Source organism: Dendroctonus ponderosae, unplaced genomic scaffold, assembly GCF_020466585.1.
Source record: "Dendroctonus ponderosae isolate FM_Combo_2020 unplaced genomic scaffold, Dpon_F_20191213v2 Dpon_F_20191213_204, whole genome shotgun sequence".
NCBI classification, from domain to species: Eukaryota; Metazoa; Arthropoda; class Insecta; order Coleoptera; family Curculionidae; genus Dendroctonus; species Dendroctonus ponderosae.
Genome location: NW_026018211.1, coordinates 1 through 16,534, shown reverse-complemented (window position 1 = coordinate 16,534; position 16,534 = coordinate 1). Strand labels below are relative to the sequence as shown.

Below are 16,534 nucleotides of genomic sequence, written 5' to 3'. Positions count from 1 at the left end.
TTATTCATGAATCTCTAAAACGCAATCCTATTGGTTGTGACGTCTCTGGTCATATAAATGGCGGATTGTTTACGTTCTGTGCATAGTGTTTAGTTCGTGTAGTTGTGTTTCGTTAATTATTTTATCGATTTAAATGATTTATAGTTTGTGTTAAACTAAAAAATCGCTTCACAAGGAATCCTTAAAGCGGCAACAAACAATTTACCATGTGTACATATTTTTATGGTTACCGAATTTTAAAAAAACGAATAACGCTTTAATTCAGCCGAATTTAAGGGTGTCAAAGCAGTAGCGTAAGTAAAAATCCGTAAAATCATTATTAGTTACACTCTCCTCAATATAGTAATCTGTCTGTATTGGTTTAAATTAGGTAAATCTATATATATAAAATTCTACTATAATAACTATTACTAACTGCAACAGTTTTAGTTACCATACTCCTCCGAAACGGCTTGACCAATTTTGTCATGTCAACACGTCACTATTTTCCATTATGCAAGATAATAATAATAATCAATAAAATAGTGATAAGCACAATAACTTAAATAATAAAACAAAGCTGCGAAAACAACAAAATAGACACGAGACACTTTGTTGATATGACCTGCTACGTCACAATCGGGATAGGCAACCGACGATACGGATTTGGCGTTTTTGGCAAAAATATCTGATTTGAATTTAATTCCCTTTAAAATTATTATGGAGACTTTTTTTTGGAGACAATAGAGTGTAGAAATTTTGGAATTCAGGATTCAGATCGGTTTTATTGACATTTCCAGGGCTTTTAGTATGAAGTGTTTTCTTTAGACGGTCAAAGCTTCAAGTGTTTCCATACTCTACAGTGCTGTGAAACTGAAGATTTTTAGGGCAGATTTTATTGATAATCAGGGTTCGCTCTGGTTTAACGAAAACTTTCAGTGTTTCACATTCAATTATTTGCTCTAAACTGGAAAATTTCAAAGTCAGAATTTCCAACGTTTGTAAAAATGAAGATTTAGTGCGATTTGAATAGAACTCAAAGGGGCTCTTATATGCAGGTGGTTTTTGTAAACTGTGAAAGTTTTCAACTTTCTACTCGTTCTAAGTAGAATTTTGGAAAATTTTGAACGCAAGTATGCAGTTTTGCAAAATCGCTCATATATGGGACAGAGTTTATAAAGCGAATAAAAATCAGATTCCGGGCGATTTGAGTGAAAATTCCAGGGTTTGCAGGTTCAATTTTTTCCTTTAGACTGTGAAAAATTGCCATTTTTTACTTGCTCTGTGTTGGAAGTTACGAAGTTTTAAATGTGTGCCTATAGTTAGTTGAAGTCGTCCATTCTCTGGTCAAAATAATTGTAAAAATCACAATTTAAATGAGAATTAATTCGAATTTTCAGGGTATAAATCGCTTGCTCTAAAGTGTTACAAAGTCAATGTTTCTAATTGCTTTAGGTTGGGAGTTTTTAATGTTTAAAGGAGAGCGTGTAGTTGTGTAAATCGTTCATTGTCAGGCCAAAATTTCCAGAGCTTCTAAAGGTCAAGATTTGGTTCCATGTGCATGAAATTTTCCTACTTTTTATATTCGGATGTCTTTTATAAACTGTGGAAGTTTCAAGTTTCTACTCGCTCTAACTAGAAAGTGGGGAATTTTTGCAAGGAAATGAGAAAATATTTKAAATCGGTCATATATGGGTCAGAGTGTACAAAGTTTCTACAAATTATWATTTAGCGCGATTTGACAGGAATTTTCGGGCTTTGCAGCTTYRCWTACCTGCTGTAGACTGTGAAAGTTTCAAGTTTTTATTTTCTTTGAGTTGGAAATTTCGAATTTTTAAATAKGTGCCTGYGGTTGGGTGAAATTGGGTKGCCAGAATTTACAAGTTYGTAAAAATCAAGACTAAGTGATATTTGAACGAAATTTTYCGGGTTACCAGATTGAATTGTTTTGTTTCGACGGTGAAAGTTTCAAGTTTCTACTTGTTCGAGSTTGGTAGTTGCAAATACGAAAAATGGGTGGTGCAGTTTTGCAAAATCGATCACTTCTTTGCAAAGTTGCAAAAAKTTAGGATTCAGTGAGATTTAATTGATAGTTTCAGGTTTCTAWRATTTAACTGTTTGCTCCAGACCGTGAAAGTTTCWAGTTTCTACTTGCTGTAGGTTGCAAGTTGCGAATTTTTTAATGGGASCGTGCCGTTGTGRAAATCCTTCATTCTTAGACTAATCAGGATTTAATTTAATTGARTTCACATTTTCAGGGATTTTTTGTCGAAGTGTCTTTAGTGAACTGTGAAGTTTCCCAGTGGATAAGTTGTGATTTTTCAATAAGAACGTACGGTTGAGGGAATTCTAATAATCCATTCGCAGATCAGCGTTTACAGATTGGGTAAAAATCAGCATTTAATGCAATTTGGATGAAACTTTCATCGCAATTAGACCTAAGTATCTTCTACAGACTGTAAAAATTTCAAGTCGATGTATGTTCTGGGTTAGAAGTTATTAATTTGTCAAGCGCATGGCGTTGATTTGCGGAAGTGTTAATGTTGAGACCAAGATTTATCAAGTCGGGAAAAATTCGGGCTTGATGCGATTTGATTTGAATTTGGCGAAGGTTTAGATTTAGGTTTTGGCCATAAACTGTGCAAATTTGAACTTGCTTATTGCCCGAGGTTAAAAGTTATGAACATTCCAAAAATGCACATAGTGGCGTGTGATATATTGATCCAAAACGCCCCAGTGGGCAATTTTCCTCCCCCCTTTTCCTCGAGTGGAAATGTGCGCATATTAGATCGTTCTTTTGGGACACTCGGAAGGTAATTCACATATTAATTAGGCATTTCGGGCCCTGGGAGTCCTCGAGGTTTAAAAGGTCAGGCCGAATCAAGCCAATGAAAGTCCCATTGGGGAGACCAATTGAAGTCGTTGCAAGTCGGTTTTCGATGCGAATATTTGAATACAGGGTGCCAATATAACATCCTTTCTACAGAGATGTATCTATCCCCGAAGAATAGCCCCCAAGAAATAGTTTTTTCGTAATTTTTGTGTTTTTAATTGTTTCTTCTTATGGTACAAGCACAACGGGGCTTCATTTTAGTGTTGTGCGAGATCATCCAAGCAATGTTTTTCCAATTGAGAAAGACTTGTGGCTTAGCCGCCCCGTTCTCCCGGCTTAAATCCATTAAATTTCTGTCTCTGGAGCCACTTGGTTGTGACTTGGTTTGTACTTCTTGGACAGTAGAATTTCCAATAGAAAATCTTTGTTCTTTTGTCACCCTGCATATGTATATAATAATGTTGAATGTTGGTAGGATTCAGCAAAGTGTTTCTCACTTATCCAGTTCTGGCCGTCTTCGGAGTAAATTGGCCACAAGCCGGCTGGCGTACGAAAACAAGAGAAAATCAGACAGAAACGCGCTTCTCTCTACGAGAGTTCCACGCTTTCCTTTTGTATCGTCGAGGAAGCAGTTTGTCAAAGTGCCAAGACACTTAACTGTATTAACATCAAAGCTCGTGGGCGCGTTTATTCATGATGGTAATGGAAATATTCAAATTTCCTCGTTTTTCCTTGTGCATTGTAACACTCCAAACCCTCATGCAACAACTGATTGGCTTCAAGTCGCAAAAAGCGCGATAACCGAATTTACGAGCAGTGTCGGCCGGAGTCCTTTAAAATGGATCATCCGTTACGAGTTTAGCATAATCCGTGCCGACGAAGACATTAAAAACGATGTAAAGCCGCTGCGGAATTGAGCCGTTGCCCCGGAATTATGGCCAAAAGGCTCGAAAGTAACACTACTCGATGGCGGATTTCTGCCATAAATCTTAACCTTGGCCCGAAGTTTCTGTCACTTTTAAGTTCGGTTTCTCGTAAGGCGTCCCCATTCATCGCTAAGTTATTCCATCCGATTTTCCCAGCCAATTCTTACACCCTTAAATCACTTTGTTGTTCGACAATCGCTTATTGATTCCATACCTCAATTCATTGAAATAGGAATAACACATATGTTCCCCCATTGTTCCAAAAAGTCTAGATGGTTTAGATCAGGCGATCCAGCAGGCCCAGTTATTGTCTCCTTATTCATCTGATTTCAGTATTTCCTCACAAGTACTTCACGCCTCTTATGTGAGTTTGTAGTGTCTTTTCATACAAAAAGTCCAAATAAACTTCCCCATTTAATCGTTAATCGGTTTAAACTGACTCGTCCTGTTGATTTTCTATCAGGATTGCCCATGGTCCGCTGCTTAAAAAGTCTAGATGGTTTAGATCAGGCGATCGATCAGGCTGCCCTAAGACATTTTTTGGGGAAATGTGGGTTTTCATGCTTTTTCCATTCGCATGTTCTGGAAGATTTACCAGAATATGCCACATTAAGCAGAAGGCAGGTTGTGCCATTAGAGCCACTGCTAAGTCACGGTACATTGCACGAGCTGGACGAACGATCCCTAATGGCTGCACTTGGTTGAATATTCCCGCGATTCTATTCCATTCCATTCCGGCTAGAAAAATCAATTTAAACATAATATTCCGGCGTATTTCGCGTCGGGCTCAATTTTTCTATATATTTCCCCACATCGTAACGACCTGGATAATGCTAAACATGCAGACTCGACGAAGCGGCCCCGGATTCTGCCATCTGTGGAATAAGATGGAACGCATTCAAAAATGTTGTGCTTTTGTGTGTGTAAAAATAAAAATGGAAATTCCCCAGGTTTACACAATTCATGCTTGATTTCCGCGGCCATTCAGTCGTGGCGAAAGATTAGCCAACCCTGTGTTTAGTGGGGAACTTTTCCCCTTGCACGTAGCGTTCAAATAAGCCTCCATATCACATTGCGAGCCCCCCAGGTTATCTAGGAACATTATTTATTAATTTTCATTATGTTCTTGACTGCTTCGCTCCAGCCCTTTAGGCAAACAGCCGAATTTTTTGTCTTTGCTACAAAGGTTTCGTTTTTAGGATCACTTGAATTATACAGTCTGCCCAATTCATTTGGCACTGACGTCACCATTTCAGATTCTTCAGTTTCTCATTTTTTTTAGTTTCGTTAGTAATTTGCGTCAATTGTGCAGTTCTGGTCCTTAAGCGTATTAAACACACATACAACTAGAAAATGTATCGGTAAATTGAATGAAAACTTCACAGAAACTGCCAACAATCGCCAAGAAATCAAATCAATAATATGAAAATTATTTAATTCTTTCGCGAATTGTGACCATTTATTTAATAAAACACGTTGAAAGTATCAAAACTCCATCTGGCTCGGTGAATAAGTAATAGAAACATAACGATAGTTATTGCGTCACTACCAAAAAACTTGGGTCAGATCATTAGATGCAATTCCTTATAATAGTTTTCGTTTTAGCCTGGTGGGCTTCCAGGAAAAAACATTCGTATACATTTTCTTTAATAGAAAAAAATTGTCGCCCGGGTTTCTACTGGCGACGCCATCTTCAGCCAAGTCCAGCTAACCTCAGTATTGATTAAATATTCCACCGCATACAGACTTCTTCGCAACGTTGTCACCTCTTCACTCATCCACCGAACCTTACATCTCTACTCTGCCATTTGTCAATTCATGTCAGAAGCCAGAAGTGGATAGCCATAACAGTCTTTGCGGCGAAGTTTGTATCGAAGTTTTCGGGTTTTCTATGAACTTTAACTGAATTTTGCTAATTTTCGGCCACAAAAATGAGCGGGGATACCAACAAGACTGAACAATTCGACTCGTTGTTTCTTACCATCGCCCAACATCATCCTGAAGGTGCCCACCAGGTACTGGACCCCCAAACACTGTTACTCACCAAAAAAGCCCACTAATCTCGTCTGTTTCAGCTCCTGGACACCTTCGTGAGCTTCCTCGGTCGAAAGACTGACTTTTTCACCGGTGGAAGCAGAGGCGACTGGGAAAAGGTCAGTTAAAGAAATGCTAGGTTAGTTTTGCAACCAGAATTTTCACTGTTTGTATTGATTGCAGCTGGTGATGAACACCTTCAGGCGCCAGGAGGAGATTAGCTGCGCCCAACACGAAGCTGAATTGAAAGCTAAGCGTGAGAAAGAGCAAGCCAAGAAGGCGAAGCTGGTCGAACAGCAACAGAAAGAGGAGAGTGTAAAGCCTGCAGAGATTACCGAGCTCACGGATGTTGAGGCCGAAAGGCTCCAGAAGGAGATTGATGATAAGAAGAGCAGTGCTGCTGAGCCAGTTGAGGAGGAAGAGGACGAGTCGGAGAAGGGCAAGCTGAAGCCCAACAGTGGCAATGGGTGCGACTTGGATAAGTACAAATGGACGCAAACTCTGCAGGATATTGAGGTGAGTGTTAGTTTGCTTTGCTCGGGAATTGGCATCTTTGGGTTAAGTAAGGTTGCCAGGTTTTTCCTCGATGCTGGTCTTACTGGGTCCTAATCTGGCTGTTTAACAGCCACCAAATTATGGATCTACGTTTTTTCTTTACAAACGCTTCAGTTAATCTTTACCAATGTTTTTGGCTAAGTATAGGTGATATTTTATTCGGGGCAACACTGAGGATTTGTAAAAACTGTCCATTCTGGACGACTTTTATGTAAAAGCTTGGATTCTAGTCTGGGCAAAGACCCTTCTAGTCGCCTGTCCAAACAAGTCTGTGATAAAATGTCGATTTGCTTGAAAGGTTCACAACACACAAAAAAAGGAAAGATGCTAAACAGCTTGATCTATTGACTAGTAAAAAGAAAGTTATGTTTTTGATTCATAATTACACGTTTTAAGGCCAAACTTTCCTGAAAGAATTGCACGAAATTTAAGAAACTTGAGAGCTTTTCTAGTAATAAAGCCACCAAATCTCTAGCCAGTAGAAGACTTGTCGTTTTTTCAGTTTGTTTCAGTTTAAAAAGCCCAGAGCGTCAATGTTGAAATGAAACACTTTGTAAACACCTAGAAAAATTGCGAAGACTTGTAGTGAGTGTAGCTCCTAATGAGGAAAAGTTTACAAAGACGGTCAATTTTTTCTTTGCTTGTTAAGGAGGAATTTTGCAGGTTTCAAAAAAAGTCACTGTCGATTTCACTATCTAATTACTTTCCAGAATTCTGCTACATGGCAGCCCTGATACATAAATAATTATAAATACTGTACAATTAAGCTAAAAAGTCCCTACATCGATGTTTTACCTAAGTATCACAGGAACACTGTCTGTGTAGCCACCAACGCTCTGTATATAAACAAGAGGGTGGGTTTTTACATACATTTCACTGGGAGATTCCCCACTATTGGTCCAACAAGCGGACTCCTACTCCCTGTTTGTATTTCGGCTACTTGTAACGTAAACTGCTTAAAAACTAGTAACTAAGAAGTTTTTAAGTGTAGTTGCGCTTGTAGTTTAAATTTTAAAGAAAAAGGCAGTGATTAAAGGCCGGCAGGTGCGTGTTGAGAACAGTGTCTTTGTGAATGATTGAAAGCCGCAGTGGCAAGTTGGACGTTCTGGTTTCTAACAATGAGGGCTTGGCTTGCAGTCATTCACAAGAACAGTGTAAGATGGCACATACTATTTGGAACTATTTGGAATAACCTAGTTGATGACACTGGGGCGCACACTAATCAGTAGATCTTCATTTAAGTAATGCCACTGCTGGATTGCTTCTCCACTTAAACTACTGGGATTATTTGGCTGGGGTCAGTATCTTCTTTGGTCGCGAGCCCTCACTGTAACAAACATGTTCGGTTAGAAAGTTGAGGACTCAATAGCAACTTACTCACTTTCCATTACGTAAATGGCGGCCAGTATTCCAATGGTGAATAGGGCGGACATGCTGAGTACCAAGATGGTAAGCTGGTGCTTTCGACAGCAGCTCCTCTTCGGTACCCGGGGTGGTCGCGAATTCATGTTGACCACGGTGAAGTGCATGGAACTTGCTATCGAAACGTTGTCGGGTTCGGGCTGTTTGCACGCTTTGGGCAGAGCGGCGATCAGTTCGCTGGTTTTGTTCGCCTGATCCAGATAGTACTGGATGTTGATGTCGCGAGCACTAAGCTTCTCTTCATCCTGATGAATCTGGGCTAGATTGGTCGCTGTCAGCAATTGCGAGCCTGATTTGGCACTCTGAGAGGAATCATTCGTGAGTCTCCCTATTGGATTTCTGAGCAGTTACTTACCTGGCTGCTGTTATTGCTGGACGTGGAGCCCTGCGAACTGTGGGAGCTTCGAGCTAGTGTGGGTCTGGGAATGTGCCAACTCTTGTCGAGATCTGCGGGGATCTGGAATTCCAAGCAAATAACCGATAATCGTTGCGTAATTTTGTGGTTCAGGAAGTGTTTGGACTTGCTCATGGCTTGCAAGAACTTGTTTCGCAACTAGGAAGACTGATGTGGTTTTTTAATCCAGTTGGAATTTGTAATTATATTGATTGGCACGTGGGCAGCGATCTGTTTGAGTAAAACCAAAACACCTGATTTTTGCCCGCAAAGCGGTAATTTTCTGTGTGTGACACTCAAACGAACAATTTCAATACAAGTGGGAATTGTTGCTGGCTGGTTTAATGATATTCACTCCATTTGGAGACGTTCGTTCTTGTAAACGGATTAGCTCGACAATAGAATTCCCATAAACACTTCCTGATGGTTTGCGGTCTGTTTAAGGCGTTTTTGACGCCGAAATGGTCTTGAATCCAACGACATTGTTTTGTATGATTGTACAAGATGCGTCAATGGACAGGCAGGCCGGCAGGGTCAACAGCTATCTGGTTGTGACTGTATCAGATGCTCCTGTTAGGTCCGGCCTTGGTTGAGCGAATTTTCGCATTCAAAGTTCAAATTCACACGAATTATCATAAATTATGCCGGTGATATTGAAGTGGTTCTTGTGCAATCCGGAAGGTTAGTCTTATTGCAAAATGTGTCTGAATTCGACGATCGTGCAAACATGCAAGATTTCAGCCGAAAAAACGTGACCAACTTCCCTGCTGACTCGTTAGGACTGTTAAGGTCAAGTGTTGCCTACTGGGAAACGATCGGGCATTTCCTCCTAGTTAATCCGACATTGCCCAGAGAATTAGCACCTGTTTTTCGCCCAAATTTCTGAGTCCCCGAACGAACGACCTTGCCTGATGAATATTGATGCGGTCGATCATTGACGATGTTGTTTACGGTTCTCCGACATCGTTTCCCTTTATCATATGTGATTAATAAATGAGTATAGCGAATGTTTTGGCGTCTTCGAGATCAAACGGTAAAAATCCACGAATTATTTTGCCGGAATTCCGAGAATTGGGAAACCCAGCTATTCGGGCCTCACCACAGGACTGGTTTACATCCTGGTGACTTTTGTAGGAGATGTGGGTTTTACGTGCCAAACTCGATTCTGTTTGGTGGACATGTTCAAGAAAAACACACGGTTGCCTACGGCTTGAGCAATAGTGAGCGTCCTCGTCATTGGGTTTAAAGCCGATTTTCGGTGGTCAATGCGGAGAAAACGAAGATGGTTGCACACTTTGATTTCTGCAAGACTGCAGCCACACCATGGCCGTCTTCAGCATGTGAAAGCGCTCTTGAAATGTATCTGTGATTTCGCATTGTTAGATAATCACTCTCGAGCCGAGAAAGTTTAAGGGCATCGGTTACGTCGTGGTTTTAACCGAAAGAACATCAATGAAACACTCCCAGGTGCTGACTTTATGCGGTTTTCTGTTGAAGAGTAGGTAATCACTTGGGAAATTTGGCTTCTTCAACAAGAATTAATATCCTTTATAAGGTGTGTTGTATTGTATTCATTTGCTTTTCCTGTTGGTGTTTTTGCGGTTTGTAAGTGGTTCATAGTACTGTAGCCTGGTCTAAAATCCACTTATTGCCTGGGTTGATATGGATCCAATTTATTGGTTTATAGTTATCGAGCTTGTACTTAAACTCCTTAGTTTATAGTTCATTTCTTCGCATCCTACATTTGTGGCCCTATTTTTTCTTCTTTTGCTGGTGAAGGTGTTTTCTTAGCCTCGTAAAGTGATTTATAATATTTTTCCCCTGTTCTTGTTAGTTCTTCCCCCTGAGGAACCTCTTCTCCGTCGTCATTTAATAACTTTGTTATTTGTGGTTTTCTTTCGTTCATTTCTGCCTATAGTTTAGACTTCTTGTTCGTTCTTTAACTAGTTGATGAGTTTCCTGACTTGGTTGTAGTTCGGGGTTTTTTTATTCGGTATTATTGCCTCAGCTGCTTTTAGTAGGTTTCTTGTTTATGGTGTCTATGTCCGAATCTTGTTCCCCTGCATGTGTTCGTGAACGATCTCCGCGTGTTTCATCATCTTCACCCTATATTCTTTTATTTTCAAGTACTGATTATCAGTTTCCTTCTTGGTTTTTGTGTGTTAATTCTTATTTTCGCCCTCGACATCCTGTGGTCGCTGCCATGTTTATCGTGTTTAGCACTGACTGGTTAGATCCTTACATTTTCGTCTAGACTTTACCAGGTCCAGGGCCTTGTGGTTTTTTTATACGTGTTTATTAGACACAGGTTTCTTCGCTAGCATAATCTATCAGCATTTCGCCTCTGCTATTTCTTATTCCTCGTCCCAAGAGGCCTAAATATGCGTTTCTGGTTGGGGTTTTCTTTTATTCCTACTTTCGCGAATTATCCCATAATTAATGTTTATTTTGTCTTGTTTTTGTTCAACACTAATGTTTTGGTAGAATATTTTCTTTTTTTTTCCAATGCGTTTGTGAAATAGTTTGAAGATTGTTATGCAATTTTCGCCCTTTCTTCTCACTTCTGGTAGTCATTTTGTGGTCCATTTTCATTAATCGCAACCTGATTTGATCTACATTGCACTGTTACAATTTAAAATTGGCCTACACTGTCTGACGTCATCAGTTGCTTAGAGTTCAGCACTGAGCAAATCAACTCAAAAATGTCAATATTCTTCCACGACTTGCACCAATTTCTCTCGCTCGGAGAACAAGTAATAGAAAAAGAACGCTGATTATTGCGTCACTGCCAAAACACTTGGGGCAGATTATAGTGGCTGAGTTAATTAACTTCACTAGTGATTAACGAAAAGAATGTGCATTGCGCCAAAGGTCAACAGTAGTTGGCTATTTTAGTGCGGCCAAACCAATGAATGGGCAATAAGGTCTCGTGCCATAACCATGCATACATACATGCGCTGCGAAGCAAGAAAGGAATTCGAAATGGGTTTTTCTTAGCCTTCCGCAAGTTGACACAACCGGACAAAGTCTGATTCATTGACTAGAGCTGCTCGGTTAAGTAATTTATGCACTGAGTGTTTGCTTGCAAACGCCACCAGCTGGAGGAGAAGCTAATTGGACAAAGAAGCGACCTCAGGTGTTGCTTGCCGATCAGATGAAATTATTTATTGCGCTAGATTTCTTGTGGGTTTCGTAGGCGACAAGGTAGACCTCATGTCCGAGTTGGACTGGGATAAACAACGAAAATTTCATCAAGTTGTTGCAAGAACCACCTTTGACTGAAACTGAACCGACACGATGTTCGTTCCGACCGAAATAGGTCACAGCAACCATTTACAACAATTATTATTTTTGTTGTTGTTATTATTATTATTAGAACTACAATATAAAAGCGTTCACCTTGATGAGCCGGCGTGTGTCTTATCTAATTTTGCTCGAAACGCGCCGAAATTGTGTAATGCATAAACATCAACACAAACACAACACAATCTATTGTTTCGGGTCGAAGTAAACGTGAGGATGTTGATTGGATTCGCGTTTAGTTTCTATTTCTACTTCGTTCATTTCACTGTTTTACCTGTGAAAGACAAAGGGTTGCATTCTTAGGCGAGTTCTTGTGTATGTGGGATTTTTTGTTGAAAACTGCAACTTTTCCTTTGATTGACTAGTGCTATTGCTGGGCTCGGTTTCTCTTAATTGCGTTAAGCAATCGCGATTTAGCATCGATTTTAATCTAGATGGGGGCCCCAAGTTTACGGCCCAGTTATTAATTAATGGAATGCAAATCGGGCGAATATCGTGGGCTAATTGGCGCGCATTGTACAAACACAATGATATGCTTTGCCGACCTTTCTGGCTTTTTAGCAAATCGAGAATGGTGGTGGCTGAGGCAACATTACAGCTATTACGAAACCTATTGTTCCATTTTTTTGCTTTTTCTCCTGCCCGTCTAGCCTTCGAAAATGCGGAAAAATCGCCCCATTCTTCGGTGCCGATTCAGCATGAAAAATCCGTTTTGCAATGTCTGCAAGCAAATACGACTTTTTCGCCGGAAATTTCAAATGTTTGGCGATCCTTTTTTAACTTTCGGGTGTCTAGAGCTCTTCTTTTGAGGATCTTCAAATGGTGAACGCCCCGAAATGTAAGTCAGTGTTCCGTTATATTTCGAAGGAGGCAACAAACCATCGAGAAAATAATTTGAATTTTGTACAAGAACATGTTTACCACTGAAGACACTTACGCTATCCGGGACAAAACTCTGATTATCCATTCTGCTAGATTGAGTAGACTTGGAGGATCAACAAGAGGTACCTTCGTCTAGGAATACCATCCACTACACACCACTCTCTTCGACTCGTGTTCGGAACCGTTTGCGACGCTCTGGCGCTCGATAGGCGCGAAAGGTGCTGCCGTTACTGAACCAGCGCCGATTGCAACTCGTCTTAAGTAACCTCCGGGTACCGTCGTGGTACTGGAGAGCGTCGCGCCCGCGTTGCCGGTTCGAGTAGAACCTTGGCTGAAAAACTTCGGGTTCTTCAACAATCCCTTTGCTCTCCGATTGCTCAAAACTCCCATCGGGTGTGGACCAAGCAAAACGAAATAATTGGCATCCGTTTTTGTGCAAGCCGGCAACGTAAAAGTACCAGACGAAGCCTCACTTGCGGGTTTCCGGATCTGTGCTAATTTAATCTGGGAATTCGAGCTGTTTCGTTTTATGTCACCTTACGGTCCCGGACATTGGTCATAGTGGGTTTTTCTCAGCTCTGGACGCAATCGAACATGATCTAATTGGTGTGATGGTGGCTGATCAGTTTTCCGCACAGAGTCGCTACGTTTCGAGCCGCACGTCTGCTTGGTTGGTTGGTTCCTCATTGTCATGGCAAAAAAATTCCGGCGTTGCACAATAGCGGGTTCTGTCAGTATCGAAGCGGATTACGCCACATGGGTACCAATACAATGCCCGCATTTTGCACATTCATAAACAACACCTTTTTTTACACACTAGCCCACAGGGTCAACGATGTGCGGAACCCATTCGATGAAGACAATTTCGGTCATTTGCTGCATGCTTATGTAAACAGAGGTAATCACATTTGAGCATGAACAGGAGCCTTTAACTTTAAAAACTATAAGATAATCAAATGCTAGTCGAATTGATAAAACTACCATTTTGTTTGGTCTGGCCAGTATTTTCAGATTCAATTCGAAAAACATCCGGAATTTCCGGGTTTTCTGAGTAAAAAGTCATAGGTCTAGGCAACACTGCTGCTCTGTGCGTTAACGAGTTATAACCCATCGGTTAATGCGTTACAACACCCGCACTGCGCCAAAGCCTGAAAACTTACTGAGTAGCCCAGGCCTAAATCCAATCCGAGGGTTTTTGGCTCTAAGCCAGCGTCGTGCCCGAAGGGTTTTGCACAACTTCGACAGTCCGAACTGTCTAATGTATTTGTTGGGCCGAGCCCTGCGGGCACGACACTGGTTTTTCGAAAAAACCAATCTAGGGGCCAGGGGAGTTTTTCGGGTTTCCCATCCTGAGAAGAAAGTGCGCTCTTTCCAATGCACGATACGGCATCAAGCCTTCTCACTCGCGTTGGCAGAAATTGTTTTCTTTATTAGCGCAACTTTGGTTTAACTTCTTTTGAACCAATGTCGAGGCCAGAAACACTGTAAACTTGTCAATTGATTAGTGTTTGCCCAAAAATATTTCGGTCGCCCTCAAAGATCTCCGCCCCACTTTACCTCGCAACAAACTCCTTTCTGATCGCTCAAAAACGAGAAAATCTTGAACGTCACTGGAGCAAATTTGACTACTGGCGTAGGCCTGGGTTGCACTGTGTTGAGCTGTTGCCGCTCTCTGAGTTAATGAGTTATAATGCATCGGTTAATGAGTTATAACTTCAACACCTGAAAAAATAAGGTTACCACATTTTTTACGAGTAACGTTTTACTCCAAGTAGGTGCTGCGCCAGCGTTGGGTTGGCGCACCAAGCCATTCTAACAACACTGCGCCAACTCTTCAAAATTCACTGAGTTACCCATGCCTAGTGTGTCATAGTCTCTTCAGTAAATCAAAGACGAATAGATCATAAAGAGCGTTGACGCGTTGTATTGAAGCGACAAGCCGTTTTGGTATTAGTGCGCCAACACCTCAAAATGCACAGGGTTGCACAGGCCCAATATGAGGCAATAAATTGCATAAGAGCCAATAACTCAGCGATTTGCGGGTTACGGTCAGCATAAGCCAGTCGATTACGCGCATGCAGCGGCCTTTTCTCGTAAAAAATGAGTCCGGGAATTTAAAGGAAAAAAATCCCATACTCGATCACTTCCTTCTTAATCGATAACTGGCAATTACTAAGCGAAGGCTGGAGGACCGATTGATATTTTATTGGCCAATAAAGTGCCGACGACGTCACCATGGCTTTTCAAATAGAAAGCAAAAGAGGAAGAAATCATCAAAGAGTAGAAACAAAGCTCTAATTAATTAGTTAATTGATTGAATCAATTTCGGTGCCCATCCCAGAAACCTTGACTCTCGCGTACGTATGTTAATGTTCTAATTAGAGCGATCTATTGAACGAAGAAAAAACCCATTGCGAATTGTGATGGTCGGGCTGGGACATGGGCGGAACACTTCCGCAGTTGTTAATCATTTACCGATCAATTTGGTGTCGATTTTGGTGGCTTGGTGCGTGAGTGAGCCTGCCAAGCCACCTTATGAAGCAAAGCGGCTAGTGTTTGTTTTTAAACAGTTTACATGGTCAAAAGCTGTCAGATGCACTCAAGTGGGATTCAACAGATAAAATCCCCAATTATTGCAATTAGTGATTTCCCGCTAATTACGTGACGTAATAGCTGTTGGTCGGTTGCATAACAAAATCCGGTACAAAATCGATATATTTTTGTGCGATGCATTCCGATGAAGATCGATGTTTAATTAAGCTTCGCAAGTGCATCAGTTTCGGCGAATCGGCCATTTGAATTGCGCATTGGCCTGCCCGACCACCAGATCCGAACACTATGGATTGCCGCGAATAAAGCGCGCATTGGTAATAGTGGCTGTTGCATTTTATTATAATAAATATAGTTCGGCAAGGTTTTGCATAAGCATAATTTATTGGAAGCACGGCCGTCGCAGCCACTTGAATAAATAGCGCGCTCATTTTTCGCCTCAAGTACGACAATATATTGTCGAGGATCCAAGGCGAGTTGTCAACCCATTATGAGAAGCCGCTTTTCAGTTATCTTCAGCCAGAGCAGGGTGTTTGTAGCCAAGAAGTATTAACAAGGGGGTTCGCTTGAAGGGTAAGGTTCAAATAACCCACCCTAAACCCGGATTTTTTCAAAGACAAATCAGGTGTATGTACATGTGTACGAGGTCTGCTGACGGACTTGACCTGAATATGTGGTTGAGGTCCAGTGAGTTTAGCAGCGACGTTGACGGTCGCAGGAACGCAGACAATGGCTAATGAACATTAGATATGTGGTAAACATTTAAATATCCACACTTAAACGAAATTTATATCAGCATTAGTTGTATTGTTGACTGTGAGTGTTTCAAAGCCATCAGGCCTATTACATGGATGGATGCGCTCGTGCTATTTATGCAAAGGATCAACTATTCGCCTGTTCGCTTTCGACCAAAGATATAAAACAGTAAAGCTGCGGTCCGAGCTTTTGCGAATCCGGGTTGAAAGCAACGAGGAACACGCCGCAAAATCTCTCGCAAAACAATAACGGAATCGCCGCTCATGGTCGCCGAGCGAATTTTGACAATTCGGCTCTTCACACACCACAAACACACAATGCAATTAAACTCGAATTAATTGGATTCGATAGTTTATCGTTTTTTCCGCATGCCTGCGGTGCGCTCATAATGTGCGTACATTGCGCAACATGTTTAGTGTTTTGGGATTGACCAACTTGAATGGGCAAATGCTGGCTGGGTGCAAACTGCACTTGATAACCTCAGAACTGGTAAACTCGTAAAATATGCGGCTCGAAGGACCAACTACTTGCTCATGATTGCTGCATTTGCAAATTGCCTTGTGCCTGATTTATGCACGTCCTGTTAAACACAGATCTTGACAAAGATTATTAAAAAATGCCTAACTCCGAGCCCAGAGAAGGCGGCAAGTTGAATTGTGCACACCCTATAGAAGACACTTAACTTTTGAAATTGGAAATTTCATTCAAATGGCACTTTAACCTGATTTTTGAGTGCTCCATAAACACAGGTTTAGAAATGGAATGAATGTTAGTTGAAACTTGAACACCCTATAAAAGACACTTGACTCTCTAACTTTTAAAAGTTTTGTGCACTAAAAACGCATTTTGCGCGTTCCATTGACGCAACTTTAGCAATGGAAAGCTAAACTCAACTGCCCG

At 41.1% G+C, this 16,534-nt stretch overlaps 2 protein-coding genes across 2 annotated transcripts; one reads left to right on the top strand and one right to left on the bottom strand.

Moving 5' to 3' along the window:
• The first annotated feature begins 5,543 nt into the window (after positions 1 to 5,543).
• Positions 5,544 to 6,396, top strand: LOC109542396 (nuclear migration protein nudC). Its single transcript, XM_048664337.1, has 3 exons — positions 5,544 to 5,753; positions 5,814 to 5,891; positions 5,956 to 6,396. Exons 1-3 carry the CDS (start codon positions 5,670 to 5,672, stop codon positions 6,379 to 6,381), a joined length of 588 nt encoding a protein of 195 aa, XP_048520294.1. The 5' UTR covers positions 5,544 to 5,669; the 3' UTR covers positions 6,382 to 6,396.
• A 613-nt stretch (positions 6,397 to 7,009) lies between these two features.
• On the bottom strand, positions 7,010 to 12,601 carry LOC125503619. Its single transcript, XM_048664338.1, has 4 exons — positions 12,384 to 12,601; positions 8,105 to 8,206; positions 7,709 to 8,051; positions 7,010 to 7,654 (listed from the first exon to the last, which is right to left on the bottom strand). The coding sequence occupies exons 1-4, from the start codon at positions 12,411 to 12,413 to the stop codon at positions 7,626 to 7,628; spliced, it is 504 nt and encodes a 167-aa protein (XP_048520295.1). The 5' UTR covers positions 12,414 to 12,601; the 3' UTR covers positions 7,010 to 7,625.
• Between the last annotated feature and the right edge of the window lie 3,933 nt (positions 12,602 to 16,534).

Excerpts from the sequence above, each read along its gene's own strand:
- LOC125503619 (XM_048664338.1), bottom strand. The coding sequence starts at position 12,413 with ATGGATAATCAGAGTTTTGTCCCGGATAGC. Across the intron at positions 8,052-8,104 it reads CCAGCAATAACAGCAGCCAG|AGTGCCAAATCAGGCTCGCA; the intron begins GTAAGTAACTGC and ends GATTCCTCTCAG. Across the intron at positions 7,655-7,708 it reads CGCCATTTACGTAATGGAAA|TGAGGGCTCGCGACCAAAGA; the intron begins GTGAGTAAGTTG and ends TGTTTGTTACAG.
- LOC109542396 (XM_048664337.1), top strand. The coding sequence starts at position 5,670 with ATGAGCGGGGATACCAACAAGACTGAACAATTCGACTCGTTGTTTCTT. Across the intron at positions 5,754-5,813 it reads ATCCTGAAGGTGCCCACCAG|CTCCTGGACACCTTCGTGAG; the intron begins GTACTGGACCCC and ends CGTCTGTTTCAG. Across the intron at positions 5,892-5,955 it reads GCAGAGGCGACTGGGAAAAG|CTGGTGATGAACACCTTCAG; the intron begins GTCAGTTAAAGA and ends TATTGATTGCAG.